Consider the following 23977-nt stretch of genomic DNA (forward strand, 5'->3'; position numbering starts at 1 on the left):
GTGTAAGCCAACAGAGCGTTGAACTTTGAATGAGAACAGGCATTCAAAACTGCGTAGGCAGGACAAAATCTTCACAAACCGCCTACATTTTATTTCTTCCTGGCTACAATTTTGTGGGCACACGAAAAATGCAGTAAAACACAGGAAACACATGAACTACTGTGAGTTGAACTAAGATTATCTGACCAAATCAAAACATATAATTCAAATACGAAAACTAAACTTGGACATAATTGGAATGTGTTAGACTACACACCTCAGACACAGCCCAGGAGGACTAAAAGAAAGTCATACCCCATAGTTTCTCCTTAATTTGAACTACAGCAACCTGTCTGAGGTGTTATATTTGGTCTCTATGTGGAAGACACATAATTGGCGTACCTTGTAGGAGACCTGGGCACTGTTATCTTGCATATTCATGATGGCCTCGGAAATCTTGACATCAATGGGCTCCATGACAGATTCAATGTTGAAGGGTCCCTCCAGCCTCTGTGCCACCAGCAGCAAAGCCTCTGTCATGACAGTGGTAAAACAAAAGAAGGTGGAAAAGAGGCAGGGAGGGAGGCAGCAAGGGAGGGAGAAGAGCAGACATTGATGCAAACAAATTCAGTTCAACTTACATTTTTCACAGTTAATTGGTCAAGCACTCAAATACAAAATCATCTTCCATATTGCAAGTTTTTTCAAGCTTCTTCAAACACAAAGGAGGAAGTATTATGTGGTCTCATTCACTTGCTTTGTGAGACATTACTGCCACGTGTTATGTGGCACGCTCCAACACTTGAGAGGACCCGGTGCGATGAGGGAAACGCAATCATAAAACTCAAGCAAGAAGGATGCATATCCCTGGATATCCTGCGTTCCTGTAACTACGTGTTTCTCCTAATTTCTCTTGTATTTTCTTCATGTGGGTTTTTTCTTTATTAGCTTGTGTTTTACGTAGTTCAAGTTTCCTTCAAAAGACAATGCATACCTTTTCAAAACCCCTTTCCAATATGTACTACTTTTTCTCACATTGCTCGTATTTCTTTCAGTTCAAGGCCGTCAAGATTGCACAGAAAATATAAAAACAAAGAAACAGCAGAAAACCAATGAAATAGCTTTTTATTTAGTTAAATGCTGTGCCAGCCTAATCAACAATGAAACGAGTATCGGTTTTAAATAATATTTATGATTTTGTAATTTTTTCATGCAAAAAGACAAATTGGTTGCAGATTCTCAAATGTGAGGAGTTGCTTGTTTTGTCATATCACTGAACTGAATACCTTTGGGCTTTTCATTCTAAATTGAATGCAACATACAACTTGAAGATATTACTATGGGCTCTGGGGAATTGTGTTGGACATTTTCCAATATGTTCTGACATTTAAAAGATTACATTATTAACACACTGAAAAAAACAAAGGTCATAACCTCAATAGCAAATGATTATGTCTTGGCTTCTGATTACATGAACACAGTATTGGCAATTACCACCACCTTCCCATTAAACTCACTTACTGTATGAAGCAGCATGAATGCATCTTGGGGCAAATTCAATTTTCATGTCGATCAACTCAATCACACCAACACAATGTTGTTAGGCTGCATGCAACAAACAGCACTGATGAGCCATTGATTTAATAACACTTTTGAAAGCCAAACATTTATCTACAGGCGCTGTGGGGCAATGCACACTATAAGGTCAATGGCTCATTAATATCCTCATGTGGGCACAAGCCAGAGGGCCTTAAACTTACCATTATCATCTCCACAAAGCCAATTCATTTTAATTACTTCTTAATAAAGCATTTATGATGAATATTGCTTAATTTGACACAAATGAGAACATGGAAACTATTAATTACTTGTAAAAATAGAATGTGTTCAAAGTATTTCATATTTTTAGCTATTTCACAGTGGCTAAGACATCAGCCGTTATGTCTTAGAGGTCAAGAGTGTTCAATGATGTTGCTGTGAAACAGAAACAATGCTAAAGTGCACTCAAGCCCACAGGGTCTATACACTAATGTGCCACAGTCTTTGTCATGGCAGTTCTGCGTTAGTGTGGGAGTTGGATGTCACCAAACCACAAACTCATAACTGAGCGAGACCTAGATCTGCAGACAGTACTTAAGTCGTCTATCAGGAGAGGTTCCTGCATCCATTTCCCTCCCAGGAAAAGAGTCATTGTAGAGTCATTATGCCAGCAGGCTCGCGTAATGACTCTCCAAATACATCCTTACTAAATAAGGTCACCCTGTCCTTTGGAAACAACGACCTCCTTACCAGTTTACTCAATCTGCACTAAAATGCAGTAGGCAAAGAAGACCATATGTTGGCTTGCTGCTCCAAACCCACCATACCCATCATATGGTATAAGTACAATGTTTTCCTAAGCTGTGAAGGCACAGATAATATTTCAGAGAACCCACAAAAAAACAGTAATGGCAACTGAAAAATATATAAAGGACACAAAGGACGGTAATTGAAAATAAATGTAATATCACTCCATTATCCATAGATTAAAAGCATTCATCAGGAGACAAATACTGAAAAAAGGCAATTGCAGCGTGTCATTCTTCTGGGACCTGAGATCACCAACGGCAGAGGAAAAGAGCAAAACGTTGTTAACGCCGCTCTGACTTGATTTCCTTTCCAATAATGTTGAAGCCGGAGCCTTTGAAGAAGTCTTCCGTTTGCTAACAAAGAACAATGTAATAGCATGTGAGGCTTGCTGGGATTTTAATATATACGGACTGTCGTGCCAAATGGTTTTCTGTAGTAGCCCTTCAATCGCACCACTGTGCCACCATATGGTCTAACAGTAGACAACGCTTGTACCAGCAGAAATACCATGCAAGAAAATACGATTTTCCTACAATTTGGTAATTGGCATTGATGCTGATCAGCTGCTATAATGTGTTTCTTGGTGCTAAACTGCAATTTAGGCGAAACACATAGAATGTTGAACTTGGCACTGCAATATAGCTTTCTGTTCAGTCTGATTAGAATGCAAATTAATTCAACTGCCTCAGGTATGTCTGCTTACTTGATAACAAACACATAGAAAAAATATATCAATTCAAGCGTGAGCATAAAACTCTCAAGTGCAAACACTGAAAATGTAGGTCAAGGAAGCCAACTTGGAACAACTTATGTTTCATAATAGGAGAAAAAAGAGTGCCTCAAGCATCACAAATGATGGAAACCATGGTGACGTGTCTGCAACTTATCGGATGGGCTCGTCAAACAGAGAGAGCCCCGAAATGTGTCTTCATATAGAACTGAGGGAGTGTAGACCAGGAGCGACAGGAAAAGAGTAAGAGAGAAAGAAGAGAGGCGAGACGGCTGAGAAGTGGTGCTGATTGGGTTGAGCCAGGCCGGAGTTCAACTTTGATCCAGAGGAAGGGCTCCTGCACCGCATGTGGAAAAACTCTACCTACATGGAGAATTAACGACCATCATTGAGGACGAGTGCATGACGTCCAGACCTCTGTGGCATGGCTGCCACTCTGAGCCAAACTTTCCCTGCATCACTTCACTTGTAGCGCTGCGATAGGCCACCGGCCAGCCGGAGGAAATCTTTTTATCATCCCGACACGGTCATGCAAATAGGAGCATATTGTCCTATTCTAAGCTGTGGTTGCTAACAACAACAACAACAACAACAAAAACTGAGACTGTGTCCAGATATAGACACCAAAAAAGACACCGTGCCATGAAACCACAGCGAGATCCAAATATTTAGTTTCATATCAGAGGTTTATGTTTCAGTTTGTGGCATAACACGTGCTTACTTACGTTGTCTTGCTAAACAGCAAAATCGGAGGATGTAATATTACTCTGGGCTTGTCTCTTTATCGAGATTGATGACCACTTAAATTTGTCCAGAGGCAACCTCCAGCAGACAAGGACAAATAAGGAAAGTGAACAGGCCTATCTATGGCTCTTTGCCGGTGAAGAGTGCCACAGAATGAAAAATTGCTCAAATGTAATTTGGATTCTGTAAACCATAGCTCATCTGTGGTTCAGTCAACCAATTAATGGTGCTATAAGACACTATATAGAAATGGATAAGGGAAAAAATCATGTTGTTTCTAGGACAGAAGAAAAGTCCTTGAACAAAGCCTACACTTTTGTGGATACACTCAAAAAACACACACACAGCCACATGTCCACTTAATGAAATCAACTTTCACTTTTAAAGGATTAATAGCAACAAAAAAACAGACGGCAGACTCTGAATGTAAATATTTGTTTACTTACCAAACCATAAAAGCTTTTTCGAAGATGGTAATTTCTCATTTTTTATATATTTTTTCAATCATAAATTGGAAGCTGAAACACTGATTTGTGGCTACCACACACAAGTTGGTGGTAAAGTTTGTCTTCCTTATCCAGTGAATTGTTAAGAGCAGTCACAGAAAGGACAAAACATACTGTAGATCAAAATATTCTCGTCTGATACAAGATTTATGAAGAGAATGCCATGACTATGTGGTTTGCACTGTCACCTCACAGCAGGAGGGGCCGGTTTGGATCCCTGATCCCTGGCGTTTCTTCTGTGTGGAGTTTGCATGTCCTCCCCGTGACAGCGTGTCTTCTCTCTGGGTTCCTCCCACAGTCCAAAGACATGCAGCTCAGGTTAATTGGAGACTCTGAATTGCCCGTAGGCGTGAATTCTTGCGACCTGTCCAGGGGGTCCCAGCCTTCGCCCAATGTCAGCTGGAATCAGCTCCAGCGCCCCCAGGAGCCTACATTTTATTTGTCATGAATATATATGATAGCTCAGATATCTAAAGATCTCCAGTGCAATTCCCAGTTTGCATGTCAAAGACCAAAGTGTGTTTGGGGTTGTGGAATTAGATTAGATCCTGATGGCCGGGTGGCAGCCTCTGCAATCAGTGTGTGAATGTGGTGTTAAGCGCTTTGAGTGGTCCGAAGACGAGAACGGCGCAATACAAATGCAAGAACATTTATTATAGCAACATTTACTGGATAGATTGCCATGAAAATAAGGACAGGCAGATTCAGATTTGTAATTTTATCCTAGAGCCATCATCAGGTCTATTTTATGTCTATGACCCGATACCTGCAAATCTGAAGATATTACTATCAGAACTAAGATAGCGAACATTGAAAACATAACCTGCTAAACATCAACAAACGATGTGCTCAAGTATGACTTATGAGAACTGCTGGCATGACTTTTAGTTGTGTTTCCTTATTCTGTTTCCATTATTAGAGAGTACAGATTTGCCATTCCCCCTCCCCCAGACACATTACCTTGTTTTCACATTGTAAAATCCACATTATGGGGCGCATCACCCCCACAACACACATATGTGATCTGAACAGCAACAATAGTGGAGCCTCGCTGCTCATAAACACACCAGAGAGAATAATTTCACTCTTTCTGCAGGTTTGTAATTGCACAGGTGGGAAGTGAGTCTGTAATTAGATCCTCTCAACTACATTGCAACTGTGAGTGACTAGGCAAGCAAATAACTTTCAAACCAAATGGAAATCAATGTTGGTGCGACAGACGCCTCTGCACATAAAACAGAACAAGAGGTAAATGTTCAATAATAAAAGTTTCACAATATGTTTTGGATGGAGTCTAAACTCTGCCAGAAGCAACTGCTGTGTGTAGAAGCTATATAATGAAATGGTATTTCCCCAGTCCCTAATGTTCCAGTTTACAGTTTTGTCACAGCCGGAAGCCATAATGGGAAACCATAAGTTGCATTAATGGTCCTTATATTCTAAATACTGCAAAAAGGGTAATTCTAACATAATTGTAATTTATGCATGATCAATAATAATAAAATAACAATCTTGTCAAGCACCATGTCCAAAGGTCTGAAATGTGGTTTGCATGAATTTCACAGTAATATGTATAAAGAAAACAAGATGTTTTGTGTTTTTTTTAAGTAAGTAGGATAAATGCAACACTGTAGATGTGTTGTTGAACTGGCACTGCCTTGCAGACTGCAACAAAAAAATAAAGTGAGCAGGATAATATTTAAATTTAAAAATCTGAGTAATTAGTAGATCAATTGAACTGAAAATATGTTGTGATCTCTTCAAGTAATCGGAATAATCCAGTAGTCTGTGATAACCAAAATATGTAAAACACTTTAAAAGTTCTAGTTTCTAGTTGGGCCTTATAAATTCATGTGGATACAAATCAAGATATATTTTTCACTGCATAAATAACCAAGCGGATAGCAGACTTTTCCTTAAAGTTCTTCTACACCCTTACTTGGTTTAAGTTTGTGCTTCACCCGTCACAACATCACAGTTGAATTTTATCATGCAGTCGAACTATTTGAAACAGAGCAGGCACGGGCGACGAGCAACAAGTTAGAGGATTATAGACTGAATGCAAAGCTTCGTTCTCTGTGAGGAGACAAAAGAAACTAGTTCAATACAATTTGTTGTTTCTTTCTTTAAGGAGCAGTGGGCTGCAGTGATGCGCCCGGGAAGCAACTGGGGGTTCAGTGCCTTGCTCAAGGACACTTCGACTTGCAAAAACTAATGGGGAGAGCCGGGATCGAACCGACAACCTTGGGGTTGCAGGACGACCCCCTTACCCCACTGAGCTACATCCACCCCCATTGTATATTTTTCTGATCGAAATAAACTAAACTAAACTAAACTAAACTAAACTAAACTAAACTAAACTAAACTAAACTAAACTAAACTAAACTAAACTAAACTAAACTAAACTAAACTAAACTAAACTAAACTAAACTAAACTAAACTAAACTAAACTAAACTAAACTAAACTAAACTAAACTAAACTAAACTAAACTAAACTAAACTAAACTAAGGGGTTGTGAATCCCACAGAACCAAACCCACCCCGGATGGGGTGTAGGAGTAATCACACAAGGTGATTCTCGCCAAACCGTCCCACCCAGTCATGCCCACCTCTCCTGTGAGATTCACAAATCCCTGCTGCTTTGCTGGAAATCACTTCTACTTATAGACTCTGGTTCAGTGCTCCGTGATGTCACTAGCGACGTCACAGAACCAAAGCGCTTTCATGTCATGTGACAATGTTTCCATGGTGACGGACAAGGCCACGTCACAGAACCAAAGCGCTTTCATGTCATGTGACAATGTTTCCATGGTGACGGACAAGGCCACAGTGTTACTCTTTTAGTAACACTACAAAAGCCAACAACAACAGCGGAGGGTGGTGCGCGAGCAGCTGCGGGAACCGAACATACCCCCCCCCCATCCCCCCCTTCAGGTTAACGGTCCAGCCTGCGCTCGAGCAGAGACTCGCAGTCTTTCCGCGCTCGGGGCTCGTTGAGCGCTCCGTGCTGTCAGTCTCCCCGCTGATACGTACTGTGACGTCATCACGTCAAACAGCGCGCTCTTGTTGAGATAAGATATATACTTTTATTAATTCCCAAGGGGAAATTAGTTCTCTGCATTTAACCCATCCTTAGTTATTAACAGAGGGGTGACGGACAATGGTAGGGAAACATTGAACTTGTGGAGACAGTGGATTCGTTGTCATCGGGAGCGAGGAATCATTACGTTCATCAAAATCTATCAGCATACAAACTTAAAAGAAATGAACAAAATCTGGATCAATTATTTAAGGCTGCTCTTGTAGTTAGGTTTTTTTGGCAACTTGAGGGCAATGGAAATAAGTTGTGATCACCTTGTGTTTGTTAGCAAACAGTTATTTTCACTTTAATTTAGAGTTTGGACATTATTCACTCTCTATTAGCTCTGTTTTTGGTCTCTATACCAACTCGTGGGGAACATTTCTCTTTAGCTGCTAAACGCTGCACTAACTGTTTCTCTCTGCTGTTGGATACTGAGCAGGTAGCGAGCTTGTGAGCTCTAGAGCTTATTCCCTGAAAACAGTTTCCTCCTTCGGCTGAAAAAGCACTTCTATCGAAACGTTGATGATAAGATGTGGACCGAACAGAAAACAATGAGCGTAAACTCACTAAATCTCCATAAAGGGGGAAGCAAGTGACCCCTTTGACATTGTTTCCACGTTCTAATCTGTGTCCAATTAAACAAAATTCATCTTGAGTGCTTTATTGAGAAAAATTGCTCTAGCAGACCTCATTTGAAAAAGTAGGCGTATCCCTATTTTAAGAGGGCCCATCTTCTGTTATAACCAGTGTTGGGAATGTTACTTTTTAAATAGTTTTAATATGACTTACTAGTTGTAATGAATTCATGAAAGTAAGCTAACTTATAACATTTGATTACTTTTCAAACAAATGTTTGAAACTGAACACTAAAGCGAGACGTTTGCTCAGGTTGGAAATCTGAGTATTTCCGACGACAAGGTCTTTCAATTCAATTCAGTTTATTTGTATAGCCCAATTTCACAAATTACAAATTTGTCTCGGAGTGCTTTACAATGTGTACACATAGACATCCCTGCCCCAAAACCTCACATCGGACCAGGAAAAACTCCCAAATAACCCTTCAGGGGGAAAAAAAGGGAAGAAACCTTCAGGAGAGCAACAGAGGAGGATCCCTCTCCAGGATGGACAGATGCAATGTGTACAGAAGGACAGATTTAGAGTTAAAATACATTCAATGAATATGACAGAGTGTATGAATAGTTTATAGAAGGCATATTCCACGATGGAGACCTCCACGATCCATCAGGCAGAGGGCGGTGGGGAGGAGGAGTGGGCGGAGTCTCAACAGGACAGTGGCGTAGTCAGGAGCAGGAATTCCACGACCCAGACCTCGATGATCCATCAGCAGATAGGATCTATGCCGTCTCATAGGGTCCGATGACCCCATGAGACGTGAAGTCAAAAGGACTCCGGGGAGAAAGCAGAGTTAGTAACGTGTGATTGAGAGATGAAAATTCATCCTTAAGGAGAGAAAAAAGAGGAGATAGGTACTCAGTGCATGCTAAAACGTCCCCCGGCAGCTATAAGCCTATAGCAGCATATCAAGGGGCTGGACCAGGTGAACCTGATTCAGCCCTAACTATAAGCTCTGTCGAAGAGGAAAGTCTTAAGTCTACTCTTAAACGAGGTGACTGTGTCTGCCTCCCGGACTGAAATTGGAAGCTGGTTCCATAAAAGAGGAGCTTGATAACTAAAGGCTCTGGCTCCCATTCTACTTTTTAAGACTCTAGGAACTACAAGTAGTCCCACATTTAGTGAGCATAGCTCTCTAGTGGGGCAATATGGTACTACAAGCTCCTTAAGATATGATGGTGCATCACCAATCAAGGCTTTGTACGTTAAGAGAAGAATTTTAAAAGTGATTCTTCCTACCAGGAGAGATAGAGAGAGAGAGGGAGGGGCAAAGAAGGGCTCACCGAATTCCTGTATTCAGAACTCAAAGCTGTCATTGCAGGCTCGGGATTGGTACAAACCGTGTTTGTGCAACTTGTTCCTAGAAACCTGACAGTCAAATGAAGGGTTAGCAGTGCAGGAGTGGCAAAGGCATGCCCCCTCCTAAGGCATGCCCGCCTCTACTCTACTTGACCATTATAAATCCATTTCCCTCCAAAGGTGTGGCTGCAATGACTTTCAGGCGCCACTGTTTGAATTCACTTCTGTTCAAAAGCATCCATCTTTTAAATGGAACTTCAGACTTCACACAGTTAGGAAAACACAAACAGAACGGCGGATGAAGCTAGTTTGCAGGTACACGGTACTTTCTTTTGACATCACATAGACCCCAAACAGGGGGGAAACTATGATGAGAAGTCTACAAATTCTATTAAATTTCCTTTCATTAACTGTAGGTGTTTTAAGTTTGAGGAGCTGAGATACTAAATATAAATCCCTGTGACTGTATATCTACAGGGTGTGAGAGTTAAAGCTCTCCAAATTTAAATCCGCTGATTGCACAATCAGATGTGTTATTACACATCAGATGCAAGAAAGCTTTCTGTCTCCTCTTTTATTCCCTTATAAATCCTGGATGATACCGAATGCAGGGTGAGCAAAGCAGAGAGATGGAAATCTGTAGGCAGTCTTAGAAATCATTGACCGCTTGCTACACAAAAGCCATTTTAAATTAAAGACAGAAATAATTAAAAAAGTTTTCGATACAGTATAACTCATTTATTTAAGTGGTGGAATGCAACCGAGTAAGGTATTTGTACTTTACTCAAGTATTCTCTTTTCATGCCACTTTCTACTTCACAATATTGACATATTGAACTCCTTCTTTCAGAACAATAATTTGACAGTAACCTCAGAAAAGTAAGATTTTTTGCATATGAAACATATTAAATACGTATTCTACCCAACAGAATATGCCAGTATAAAGATGAACTAACTGGATTGTTTCTATTACATGGTTCCAGCTTCTCAAAAGGGGGAATCTACCGTTTTTTAATTTTAATTATTTTAATCATCTATTTTTAATAACATTAAGTTTTGTACAATTGGTTGAAAGGAAGTAGTATTTTTACTTAAAGCCCCATTATGTAGTTTTTCCCTTTTAGCGCCCCCTTCAGTTTTTGAGGTATTTAACATTTACTTCAGTGTCGTAAATACCCAGTTACGATAGATGCACCCTCGCATACACTTGTATTGAGTTGGGATCATGTGTTGTCCTGTATTATAATTATAATTATTGTTATTATTTGTACGTGTCACGGGTTATAAAAGGTGACGAGGGGGAGGTGACGCGAGTTTTTTTTGTTTGGAGCGCGCTGACAGGCGCGCTCCAAACATGCTGATGGAAATGTCACTCTTGCCTGTCTTCAAAACTTGAGAGCCCTGCTAATACGAAGACTGCGCAGGAACACTGAACTGGCCCAGCACCTACCGGACTAGGGTGAAGTAGCGCGGGGATTGAACGCGGCGCCTCGCCATGTTTCCGCCTGGTCGGTCAGCTGTTTGCCGGCTTTTGGGGGGAGGGGGGTGTGCGCGTGCAGTCATTTACTTTTGTTTTGGGGGAAAGACTTTGGGGACTGTCGGGATCCGGGGATTATACTTCGTTTTGAGTGGGTTTGATTGTTTGTAGTGGATGTGTTCATTTTGGGGGCTTGCAGATGCATTGAATTTGATTTAATATAATAACATTTGGGTTTCCGCATATCGACTGTGTGTTTTTCTTTTACGACCATTTGAGCAGAGAGAGTTAACACCAGAATTCGCAGATCCGCCCATTCCCTTTTTTTTTTTTAGCGTATTGTACCTTTTCCCCTTGATTGAGTTGCTAAGGGCGAATTGTTACAACATAACCAAAAGAATGACAACATTTAGTTGAGATGAAATACCGATCGCGTTTTCAGCCTATATACGTTGTTTTCTAAATGTTTGAATGTGGGGTACATGTGATCGAATACAATATTGTTGACAACACCAAAAAGCTACATAAAAAAAGCTACCCTTATACTGTAGCTGCGAGCGTGGAGTGGCTGGCACGATATCACATTGCGTAATCACTGCCGGAAAGCAGGTCGAAGTACATCCGCCCCGGAGCGGGCGCCTCCAGAATCTTACATAGCGGAGTTATTTCCCCACAGACCCCCGATGGCAATGGCGGAGACGCAAATCGCCATATTAAAAGTCATTGTAGCGGCACAATTTTTTTCAAGCTGTTATTTTAAGGTACAATTGTTACATAGTGTTGCTTTAAATAAAAGGACCGTCTCACCACTGATTATTCAATTAGAGACGACGACAATAGAATACATGTTTGCTCTTTCAACGCATCTCTCCTTTTCCCACTCATGTGCACTCTCTCAATGTCAGATCAGTTAGAGTTGGTTAAAACTATTTTTTACATTAATAACACTGAATTAAATACCTTTGCTATATAGAGACCTTTACTGCCTCAGCCATACTGGTCCCTGGTCAGGAGGAGGGTCAATAAGCCAGGGTGGGCAATGTGCGTTAACCTATTCAGCTTGATGCTCAAAAATTCTGTTCGCCTTAATTATGTTCAAGCGTAAATGTGTGGTGTGTATTTAGTCTTTGAATTTCTTCCAGTATTATCAGAACTTTACTTTTTGATTGTGTATCTATTTTATAAGTTAACTTGCCTGTACTTTTTCCTTTAAAAGTTAGATATTTTACCTTCGCTGTGATTTTCAAGAAAGCACTTTTACCTTTGCTGTGATGTTCACAAAGCACACCGTATGAAACGTGCTCTAACAATTACATTGTCTCGGCTTGCCCTCAGCATCCCTGTGAGCAGAAAACATGTTGGTCTATTTGTGTTCGGAAAGGTTTTTCCACTCAATATTTTATTCATGAGGATTTTTTTCACAAATGTGTTGCTGTCTTGAATTTTCATAAACAGTGAGGCTGGCTCCAGTTACCAAGCAAAACAAATCACGTAATTAAAAAGAAATAAGCAGAAAGAATCAATGCAGATCACTGTGTGGGACACGTCTCTCCAGGGAGAACGTTTACAGCCATGCGACAATATGACAAAGAAACGTAAGAATTTAAACCAATCACGTGACTCATTGTGTGAATATTGTGAAGTGCAGCAGGAAAACTTCCATCCATACCCGTTTAAACTGCAGTGGGCAATGTTCATCGCCAGAGCAAGTGATTGGTATTCAAACAATCTGAGAGGCTGACAGCCAGATAAATAATATCAAAATATTTAAAAACAGCATACTTCAGAACATTGTCTAAAAAGAACAAAGAAAAGTAAACCGGATGCATTTTGAAACAACAGAAAGATGACAACAAACTGTCAAAGGGATCATATTCAAACAGACATCCAGTTATTCATGCAGAATAATGCTCTACAGGACTGTCTCAGAAAATTAGAATATTGTGATGAAGTTCTTTATTTTCTGTAATGCAATTCAAAAAACAAAAATGTCATGCATTCTGGATTCATTACAAATCAACTGAAATATTGCAAGCCTTTTATTCTTTTAATATTGCTGATTATGGCTTACAGCTTAAGAAAACTCAAATATCCTATCTCTAAATATTAGAATATCATGAAAAAGTATACTAGTAGGGTATTAAACAAATCACTTGAATTGTCTAATTAACTCGAAACACCTGCAAGGGTTTCCTGAGCCTTGACAAACACTCAGCTGTTATAAATCTTTTTTTTTACTTGGTCTGAGGAAATATTAAAATTTTATGAGATAGGATTTTAGAGTTTTCTTAAGCTGTAAGCCATAATCAGCAATATTAAAAGAATAAAAGGCTTGCAATATTTCAGTTGATTTGTAATGAATCCAGAATGCATGACATTTTTGTTTTTTTAATTGCATTACAGAAAATAAAGAACTTTATCACAATATTCTAATTTTCTGAGACAGTCCTGTATATATCAGAGAGGACGTGCGAGTCCTGATTATGTTCAGCGTCGATTTTCCAGGTGCGATGAACAGACTGACAGCTGTTAATCAGACGCTTCATGCCTCAGTTCATTTATGTAATTTAAAATCTAATCCCACTCTTAATCTTTTCAAATTGCTCATGTACTGCTTTTTAAAATGCATGTTTATAATGAATATTTTTTATTTTATCAAATCAGTAATTTGCAATAAATACATAAAATATATTTTCATATTTAATGCCATGAGCAAATCGTAGGAGCAGCATGGGTGGAGCTCTGCAAGGATTTGTCTAGTGGAAACTAATGGATTATATACTGGCTACTCAGCAAACCCCATTTAATCTACTCTATGATTTATTCAGATTTGATTCATCCAGTGTAACATTAAAAAGACACATTCTAGCATCTGTTTATCATATGTTTCCGAAAACTCTGTATAACAAATAGGTAATTCAGTAAGGCTACATACAAACGTGTTTCGTATCAATATTCATGAGTTTCAGGAACAGTATCTTTCAAAATGTTTCTAAAATGACAATGTACTATGGATGTGTAAGACACAAAATCACACATCTTTGAGACGGCCAATTATACCAGCTATATTTTTTTTCTTTCACTTCATCACGTTGGAGGAATACATGGCATTGCAGGTAAAAGTGTTAAAGGAAGGTAAGGCCTTGCTAAATTTAAACTTGCACTTTCTTTTTCACAAGTTGGAATGTATTTGATCAGAGGGTGTTATGAGAGTGAAAAGGTGTTGGAGTGAAATAACTTCACCATCACGCGCACAGCCTCGAGGCTTTCTCCCTCTTTTTCTGGATTATTTGTAATACCCCAATATCTTGTCTTCCCTGGTCAGTGGAGCAGGTGTATGATGTAGTCTGGATGCCACAGAATCAAGATGAATATCTCAGCTTCACGTCGTCACCGGCTCTGCGTCGGGAATCTCAGGAGTTTCTCACAACTTCTCCCTGAGCCCTTGAGCTAAAGCTTCCTATTTCCTTCAGTGAGCAGATACCCACTTTTACTCGTTAGCACATGTCCGAGTTATTATAATTATTTAGTTTTATATTTGTCTAGTACAAATCATATTAGCATCACGTGTGTGTCACGTTATGCCGCTGTCGGTGCTGAACATGACAACGCCCTCCTGACAATTTTACACCGAGATTCAAGTCAATACCTTTTTTTGTGGTTGGACCTTAAGCTAATTAAAAATCGCTTGTCCTATTATGAGCATGAAATGTCAGAGCCAAACGACAGAACTGGCATTTCATTTACATTGAATAACAATAATCCAACTGACAAGAGTCATGATGGAGACAGATTGAACTCATACAGAGGGACAGTGTCATGACACTTAAGAAGACACGTCGAGATGAATGGAGATTTCACAACACAATCAATGAATCAATACTTCTCCGCTGATATGCAGTGTGAGCTCTAAAGTTGAGAGCTAATGTGACAATTTCCCTTAATTTAATAGGAATAATAGTTCTAAATGAAAACATTCACACATGAACAACAGGATAAACCTAATATCAAACCAAAATAACATGAAGTGATAAAAATGGATTCAAACGCTGATATCTCCTCCTGTTTGCTTTCATGAGAGGCCGTAAGGCAGCGCACCATTTAGCCTCTCTTTTATGCAGTTCTATTAACTTCTGACTGAATTCTTTTAAACTGGCATCACATGTTTAATTGTGTAGGGCCACCCGGCTCATAACAACACACATTAACACTTTAACTTGAGGCCTCCTCCACACACATGCCACTTTATTTGCATGCACTTTAACTTAAACACACGCCACGCGTAACATACACTTTTAACTAAAACACACCACTTGAAGCACACACCCAAACACTTTCACATTACTTGTTGTCTTTCTGTCGTGTTGATTGTTGTTTGTTTGTCATGTCCAAATGTTGCACCTTCCACCAAAATTAAAACATTCCTGGCAATAAAACTGTTTCTGATTCTGATTCTGATTCTGATTTCCAACATGCCCCCCCCCCCCCCCCCCCCCCGCTGTGTCAGGAAAGATTAAACATGGCACCCTGTGGTTCTGTTAACGACTTGAACAACAGAGGAAAATGTCTCGCAATCTTTAATTAAACATGTTACAATGCCATGAATCCCATCCACTATAATCCATGAATTGACTGAATTAGTCGTGCAATGTGTATGGGCACAATGTATCTATGCACAGCTTTCACAACCCACATTCACATGAATGAATGGTCATCCTTGAACATGTGTCAAGTCATTACAACTCTATACTGTATGCCTTTTCAAAAAATATGGAGGATATTCAATCAATGTTCATCTGGTAAGAAGATGGAGTGAGAAAATTAAATATGTAATATGTTCGAGGTCATTTTCATAATGCTCCCTTGGATATGCAGTGAAGTAAACAAAGCTTCTTGAAGCTTGGTTGTTTAATTAACTCTAAATAAAGTAAAAACGGCTGAATACACCTCGTTATATATCACAATGATCATTGCATAAAGCATTGATCCTCTTTAAAGCTGAACATGCGTCAGTATTTGTCGACTTGGTTAAAACTGCAAGAACATAATACTACTACTACTAATACAAAAAAATCATAATAATAAGAGTTACATATTATGAGCTCAGGGTTTTTGAGGATGGGTGTGACAGAGGTGAGTTTAAACATCTATATTTAGACAATTTTGACAGCAAAATAATTTCTAAAAGCCTCTGTGATTTTTTTTATTCAACAAACTAACCACATTGTTTGAAATGAGGGCACTGAAATCTCCATATTCGTTATTTGGGGTTTTGAATGATTGCTAAACTTCATTAATGTGTGTTTCCTCTCTGCTGCACCGCCGCTTTGAGAAGAACACACGCACATGCGCACACACACACGCAGCTTTCTTTTCTGTTTGTCATGAAGTGTTTGGTTACAGAAAGAAACCGTCAGACAACATGGATAGAGGTAGAGTATGTCATATTATATCATCGTGGTAAATAGTTGAAATAGTTTTCGAGTGCTTTGCAAAACTGTTCCTGACATAAAGGTTTGAAGGAGTGCTATTTGTGTGCATTATTAACACCAGGAGGGGCGCAGCACTGTGCAGCGTGGCTGTTTTCAGCTGAACTTTTTTTCAGATGCCTCGTTTCTATTGGATGAGAAACAGCTGACCAGCAAAGTAGAAATGAGGAGCTATCTGTACAATACCACCTCATTTCACAACGAAAACCTAATTAAGATGGCATCTGACTGAAAGGAGATTCCACGAAATATCACAACATAAAACAAGTTTCCAGTTTAAAAAGTACAGATGTCGGAAGATGGCAAATAATAGTCTTCCATCCTTTCAGTGGCCATGTCTCCACTCGAGGTACGTACTCGGTTTCTTTACATGGCGTATGTCACCATTCTTTTTCTATAAACATTCAAATGCAATTTCTAAAGGTTGCGATTTCAAAGTTTCATTTTCTCCATGGCAAGGAACAACCAGAGCTCCTTCTCTTGTTTCTCACAGCAGACTCGTCACATTTTCCCTGTCAGTCCTATACAGGAAGACTCTATCTAAATGACATCAGCAGTCTATATGAGGCATTCTATGACCTATGAAATAAATATATAAATATCACGTTCCTGTTTGTACTCGTCTCTGAGCTGAACAAGTTCCCATTGGATTTCTCCTCACAAACTTGACATTCCCCGCTGTGCATTTCTGCCCTATTACAAGTTACCATTTAGCCCAGCAGGAGAGAAGAATCCCATGAATAACATCTTTTTATGCAAGTAAATGTTGATAGAAGAATGACAAATAAAGCAGCCTCATCCGAAGGCTCAATGTGTGTCGATGGAACTGATGCTTACAAAACACGAACACAGCACCAGCTGTAACCTCTCTTTAAATAGACGAAACCACATAACACACCTATTTATGTAATGCTGGAGACTAACAAGCTAAACATTTTGACATGAGACAGTTTTTTTTACTTCCTTATATCAGGTTATTTTGAACAGAACTATTGTAAAATATGTTACTATAGTCACTCACATACATTCAGCTTACTTTGGCCAAAAATAACAACCAGAATGCTGGGAGTAAAAAAAATAAGAGGGATAAAGTCAAAGAGACGGAAAACCATACATCATACATTCAATTTGATGTGAAATAAAGTAAAAATCAAACAACATCAGCCTCAAAGTGTAAATAATATTTGTTTGAACAATAAGGTGTTTAGTCTTTTATATAGAAAAGGGGAAAAGGTGTAAAACCAAACAAAGCAATATGTGTGATATCAGAATGAATCCAGTTACTTCCTGTAGTTTGAAAACTGAATGTGAAAAAAGTCATTATTGTGAGTGCTAATGTGTTTCTTTTCTCCACATCCATTAGACCCATTTAACCATATCGTAGAGCCGTGCACTCAGGCGTAATTACATAATCAAATTGGTTTGTTTGATGGGACATAACAGAACAGCCGCATCCAGGTAGAAAATGAATTATGGAGTGATAATTGAAAAACACTTACCAATGTACAGGTTCCACTCTGGATCCAGATCAGCTTGATTGGCCAGGCAGCCCTTCACGACGTTCAGGCAGTAGTTCTTACAGGGTTTCAGTGCCGGCGTGCCCTGACAAAAGGGGCAGTACAGCATCTTGGTCAGTGCCCGAATACACGCTGGCGTGCTGCTGACCTGCAGGAACACAAGAGTGTGACCGCAGATATTAGCCCCTGCACAGCTCCTTCAACACCCATAATCATAATTTAACCACACTGTCATTTAATTATCAGTTTAATTCCCAGAGCATATTAGCATTTGTTATTTTCCATCTTGTTTTCATTTAATATTCAAACATACAAATTGAGGATGCAAAGCAATTTTAAAGAGTCATCCAGAAAAAAAATCTATTTGTCGAATACCAATCATCTTAAAGTGCCACAAGAGAGATGACAAGAGAGATGTTTTGCTGACCCGAAGACTTTTCAACATTTGTGAGCACGTCTAATGATGTAACCTGCATTTGAACATCAAATATTAAATGAAGACAACTTTAGTTGCCCACTCATTAGCCGAGTTAGCTGTCAAGCGTTTCATATCTCAGTTATTTGTCCTTCTCATCTTCACATCCAAAAATGAGATGATGCTCATGTGTGACAGGTGGAGCTTGAAGAGGGCGATATGGAATCATCACACACAGCAGGATTCACAAAGCCCCCAAAATAACACATGCTAGGAACAAGAAGAGCATAAATATCACTGAGCAATATTAGTTGTGTGTTTTCACTGATTATCCATCCACAGGGATCCATCCGTTTGATTATTCATATTTTATTTAAGTGGGTGGAATTTAAATTGATTTAAACTAATTAGCCACCATTGAGTTAAAAACACAATTTAAGCGGGTGTAAAACAGCAACATAATGAGTCAGCGTAACAATTAGTTGTGGCACTAATTGAGTGTTTGAATGTTGATATTAGTCGGCAAATTCCCTCTCACTCACTAATGCTTTTCAAATGCTTTCCAAGAGATAATCATTCCAGACAGATAGAATGAAGAAAGACATGCAGATCTAGATACTCCTTTGTTTTCTTAAGGAGAAGACAGATTAGATGAATTTGCAGGCTAATTGGTCACTGTGGTACATTGGCCACATGTTGCTGATTCCAAGTAGCCTCTGGCTCATATAGGCTCTTTCTTAAAAAAAACATCTTCAACTGAAAGCTGCTTCAATGGATATGTGTCTGAGGATAGAGTGTTGTATGTTTCGTACAAATTGTATGGCCCTCTTAGTCTAGAATCCCAAATGTGCCTATTAATTGGGAATTAAATTGACTTGACGGGTGTGACTTTGGTGAACAGCTGGGAGTCAACAAAGTATAAAGAAATGCGTTCAACTGTCTCATTGAGAAGGTGTTGGTGAAGGAATATCCGCAGAAAATAAACAACAGGAAACCATTGACTGAGCCAGCTGTCCTCTGCCGTATGACATTCAGGTCACATGTAGACCTTGTGTGTACCCAAGGGCAACATCCTATCAGTGGTCGTCTGTTTGGCCACATGTGAGCGAGTACTGCGACCTTTCAGACAGCAAACACAAACTTGACCTAGTAAAGATGTTGTTGTTATTAGGTGATTTCTTAAAAGTGTGCTGCACTCAACATTTGTATCCTTAACACTCAAATGTTTGCACTCTGGAGCCCTGTAAAGAAGTTCAAAATGAAAGGTCTCCTGGGTCTCGGCTAATGGACTGTTTTCTGTCTTCCATGAAGCATCTTTCTGGCTGAAAACCCACTTTTTCAGGCTATAGGACATGCCGTTGCAAGCACTTACTAATCTCTCATTTTCTTTAAAAAAGATACAAATGTGACACGACACCTTGTGTACTGTAGTCTTAATGTTTTGTTATTTTTCTTTTTAAAAGGGATGCACTTTTGAAGTCCTCTAGTTCTATAGACTACGAATTACCCTGTAAATTGATTTGATCTGAAGAGGAAAGAAAACATTGTGTTTCTTTAGTTGACGACCTCAGGCCACACAAACAGTGAAAGAGTTTAGTAGATAAAATGAAAACTGGATGTGTCTGCATTCATGCAGCAGTATGAAGAATGTCATGTTTTTGTCTCGGTGGAAATCCATGAAGAAAACCGCAGGGTAAAGTGGATAGAAAATCTATGCTTTGCTTAAAGTTTCTCTCCAAGTGGTATCTTAGTGCGATAACATGTTATTTAAAGAACTTATCAATACAAGGTTACAAGTAATTTTTCTTTCCAGCCCTAAGTATCATAAAGAGAGGACTGGAGGTATTTGTGTAGCTCCACAGTCAGAAGAGAGGCTCAAAAACAATATATTCGTTGTTGTAAGTAGTCATAGTATATTCCAACTATTATTTATCATTATTATTAGAATAATTAGGAGAAATATTAATAGTATTAGCAGTTCATTATAATCCTTATCATTAGTAGTATTACTATTAGCTGTAGTATAAATAGTCCCAAACTCATTCTTTTTGTAAAACACATTTCTTAATTTCTAGTCATTACTTTAAAAAATAATAATAATAATAATTTCACATTAGTAAAATATTGGTAATTTAGAATATGTACAAGTGACCAAAGACATTTTTAGTTGACCAACACCAAGAATGCACTTTTGTCAACTAATAATTCGTTGGTTTAATTAACATATCTGTACAACCGAGTTATATAGTGTAGTGTCTCGCATATTCAGTTAATAATAAACCACACTGGTAACAATAGAAGTGATTTTACAAATCAATAGATTATTTCCATTGTATTTTAGGAAAACAAATGTAACCGAGTGACTGATACACTTAACGATTCCTCCTGTAGAAATGCCACATATACTGTGAAGTCTGATACGATTTTCACTTTACAAAGTCCATGCAGCCCATTAACGGTCTCTGCATTTTTTTAGGAAAGCAGAACGAGTTTACTCATTTGTTTCCGTCAAAATCATTGTCATCTTACTACAGTGAGTGCATTCACATTACAAAGTTGTTGTCTCAATAACCAGGCGGAAGACTACACAATTTTAATCACTGCAAATAAACAGAAGCAGATGTATTATTTGGGTAATTGATCTGGGATCAGTATGAGCTGTGCTTGTGAGATGCAGACTCCAAACACAAGTTTCTGCTTCCTCAAAGTCTTGCGTTTTGTCTCTTGTCTCTAAAGCTGTGAAAAGCAATAAAGTACTCCATCGCCGACTTTAATTCAATATATATCCCAGCAGCAATAAGCATGGCTGTCACATCTAAAGACGCTGTGCAACAGAAACCTTTAGCAGGGTGTCACATTTTATTATGCCCTCACCCAATCCCTCATGATAGATAGGTACCCTGGGGGATCAAGGGGCTGCAGTCACAGACACATGACCTGGAGCTCATGTCCCACTGAAATGTCAAGGAGGTGAAGCTGGGACATCCTAGCTTGTGAGAAAGGCCGAGTGTAACTCGGTAAACACATACTAACACCACATCCTCTGTGCCTGCTTCGACACGAGCCTCACCACCACTACTGGTGAGGAGGGAACTAATAAACACACTGAAGAGAACATGTTCAGAGTTCACTGAGTGCACCAGCGGGGCCACAAGAAAACACAGATAACAGTCGGGTCTTCACCTCTGTCTCTGATTATTGCCACTTTTTTAATTGTCCTCCATTTATATACTATACAGCGGGTCTATACATATTTAATATAGAGTTGTTAATTCAATCAAAGTGATATCAATGCAGTAGTGAAAAGAAACCACCAAAGTGCCTATTAGGGCTTCTCTCTCCACATAATAAGGCGTATTGTTGTTCAGTGCGACTAAATCCAAGCCTTAGCCTCTTCTTGCTTTTCCTTTAATCTCACTTTGTACGCGATCAGAACTACACAAGCTCCCAGAGCAGTATTATATAGAGCAGATGCAGCATTACGATTACATAGTATCAAACAAACTACTACGGCTGGCTCATGATTAATGGCTTCTGTATTCTGGCTGAACAAATATTAGGAAAACGAGCAACACACAGTGATAGCACACCATTTGTTTTCTCTGCTTTTTCATTGTCTGGGCATTTCTACTGAGCAATCCACAGACTCTTCAACAGCGTTTTCTAGACAGCACCTGAAAACAAGCCGCCTCGAGCCTCAAGCTTCCTGAACACGTGCACCAAGAGAACACATGTTAGTCAGAAAAGTATCTGGAAAGAAGTTGTTTGAAGAACCAGAGGGAACAGTGTCCTCGCTGCAGAAACACCAAACAAGACATCCAATAAAAAGTCGAGAGAGCGAGAGCGATGAAATTAAATATGTTTGAAAATGACAGAAGCAAGCAGTTGATTAGGTGTTTTATACCCTCGTTATATTTGACTAAAGTTGTGAACACCGTTACCTTAGACACTCTCTGGGCCACCTCCCGGCCAACAGACAGCCCTTGGACAAATGTGCGTGCAGCGATGAATGCCCGGGTAACCTGAGCCTTGAGCTTCCTGGGCACGTCTCCAAAGGGCTTGAGCTGGTCAGTGTACTTACTGATACACTCCAGATAGTCCTCAGTGATGACGTACTGGGAGTTGAGCAGCGTGAACATACGCTCCAGTAGCCGCGACCAAAAGTCATTTAGCATTTCCTCCAGGTTAACATTTCCTCCCGTGTAGTAGCGCTTCAGCTCTGCAAACAGGTTCTCAAAGACCTCGGAGTTCTGCATGTAAGGCTTGCCGTAAGTCCTCACGAACATCTCATTCAGGGACCTCTCGGTGTTCTCCAGTAGCTCCAGGAAGAATTCTGGGTAAAGAAGGAAAGATAAAGTGTCACTTATGGCCTTGTGTTCTTTCATGTGTAACTGTGCTTGATCATACTGTACATGGCATCATACATTGTTAAGATACACCGGGAACATCATTTGTGATTGAAATAGAAATGCAAAATTACATCAACTGTGTCTGATTGCAAGACTTGCAAGGCTTAAAAAGGAAGTCGACTCAATTTCGATGCCGACACAAATACGCCGACAACCAGAGAATACCAAAATAGCAAATCAATTAAGGCTTCTGATGTTGATTTCACAGCTTTGTTGATTTGTTATCTCCGGTAAATTACTTTTAACACCAGTCTAAGCGGTCCTCGTATTTATTTCTGGAAAGTAATAAGTTTTGTGTTTGCACTGCAAGAGGTCTATATTGTCCCTCAATCACCTGCAAACACAACATCTATTTATGTACCTTGATGGAACGGATGTTTATTGCGGAATGATTTCCTGTACATTGAATTGCAATGTTGCTCCTGTGACACATTATTGAGCGTCGCAACATATGGGGGAAGCGTAAGGCTGTCGAAGGAAATGCAATAAATGCCACAATAATCTGTAAAGATTGCAGCCGTTCTGCAAGAAGTACCACTTGTTGTTGGCCTCATGACTTGGGAAGAGATGATAATATTCCTGACCATCTGGTATCTATATAATGATAGTTCTCCCTTTCAAGGACCATGATTAAATTCAATTGCAATGGAAAATAGTTCATGACTAGACAGGAGAATCCACTGTCATAAAGGGTGATGGAGGTTACAGAAGGTGTTTTACATTTCTCGTTTTTGTCTTTAATACGGCATTATGTACCATCCAAAGTTTCAAAGCAGGAGTATTTGTATATTTTTGGTCACTTGGACAAAGGGGAAAGCTGTAAATGCAATATTGACTAATAATCGCCTCATAAAGTTGATATGGCGAACGCGTTAGCCTCTTTACATGTCATCTACCAGACAGATTAGCAGTTTCTTTGGAGCCATCGTTCTGGACAAAAATGTAAGATCAATATTGTCTCATTTCCGTTCTGGTTTGGTCTTCTGACGGAAACATAATGCTGATGCTGACGTTTTTCTATCTGCTGATTGGTGCTGGGAAGATAGTGTGCAGTTAATCAGAAATAATGTGACTCAGGGTTCATACACATGTTGACTAATGGATTTCCATGACTTTTCCATGACCTTTCCATGAATTTTAACCTTTAAATTTCCATGACCAAACATTTTGTAAAATCTCGTAGTATACCTTAAATGACACAAATTAATGAGAGACAATAGTTTGACTAAAATAATAAATATGTGTATAAATGTTTATTCTTTTAATCAAACTGCGTAAATGAACATATAAATATAACAAATGTCCATGAGTTTTCCAAAACTTCTGGGATTTCATTTTTAAATAACCA

General features: G+C 39.3%; 1 protein-coding gene across 1 annotated transcript in view; it reads right to left on the reverse strand.

Annotated features, from left to right (window-relative positions):
* Positions 1-23977, reverse strand: part of gpc6b (glypican 6b) — a 74111-nt gene that overhangs the window by 21720 nt on the left and 28414 nt on the right. Inside the window, exons 3-5 of the mRNA XM_056432472.1 lie at positions 22162-22553; positions 17788-17953; positions 382-512 (exon numbers count right to left, since the gene is read on the reverse strand). Coding sequence (XP_056288447.1) covers positions 382-512; positions 17788-17953; positions 22162-22553 — 689 coding nt within the window. The remainder of the gene's footprint in view (positions 1-381; positions 513-17787; positions 17954-22161; positions 22554-23977) is intronic.

This window comes from Pseudoliparis swirei, chromosome 2 (genome assembly GCF_029220125.1).
Source record: "Pseudoliparis swirei isolate HS2019 ecotype Mariana Trench chromosome 2, NWPU_hadal_v1, whole genome shotgun sequence".
Classification (NCBI taxonomy): domain Eukaryota; kingdom Metazoa; phylum Chordata; class Actinopteri; order Perciformes; family Liparidae; genus Pseudoliparis; species Pseudoliparis swirei.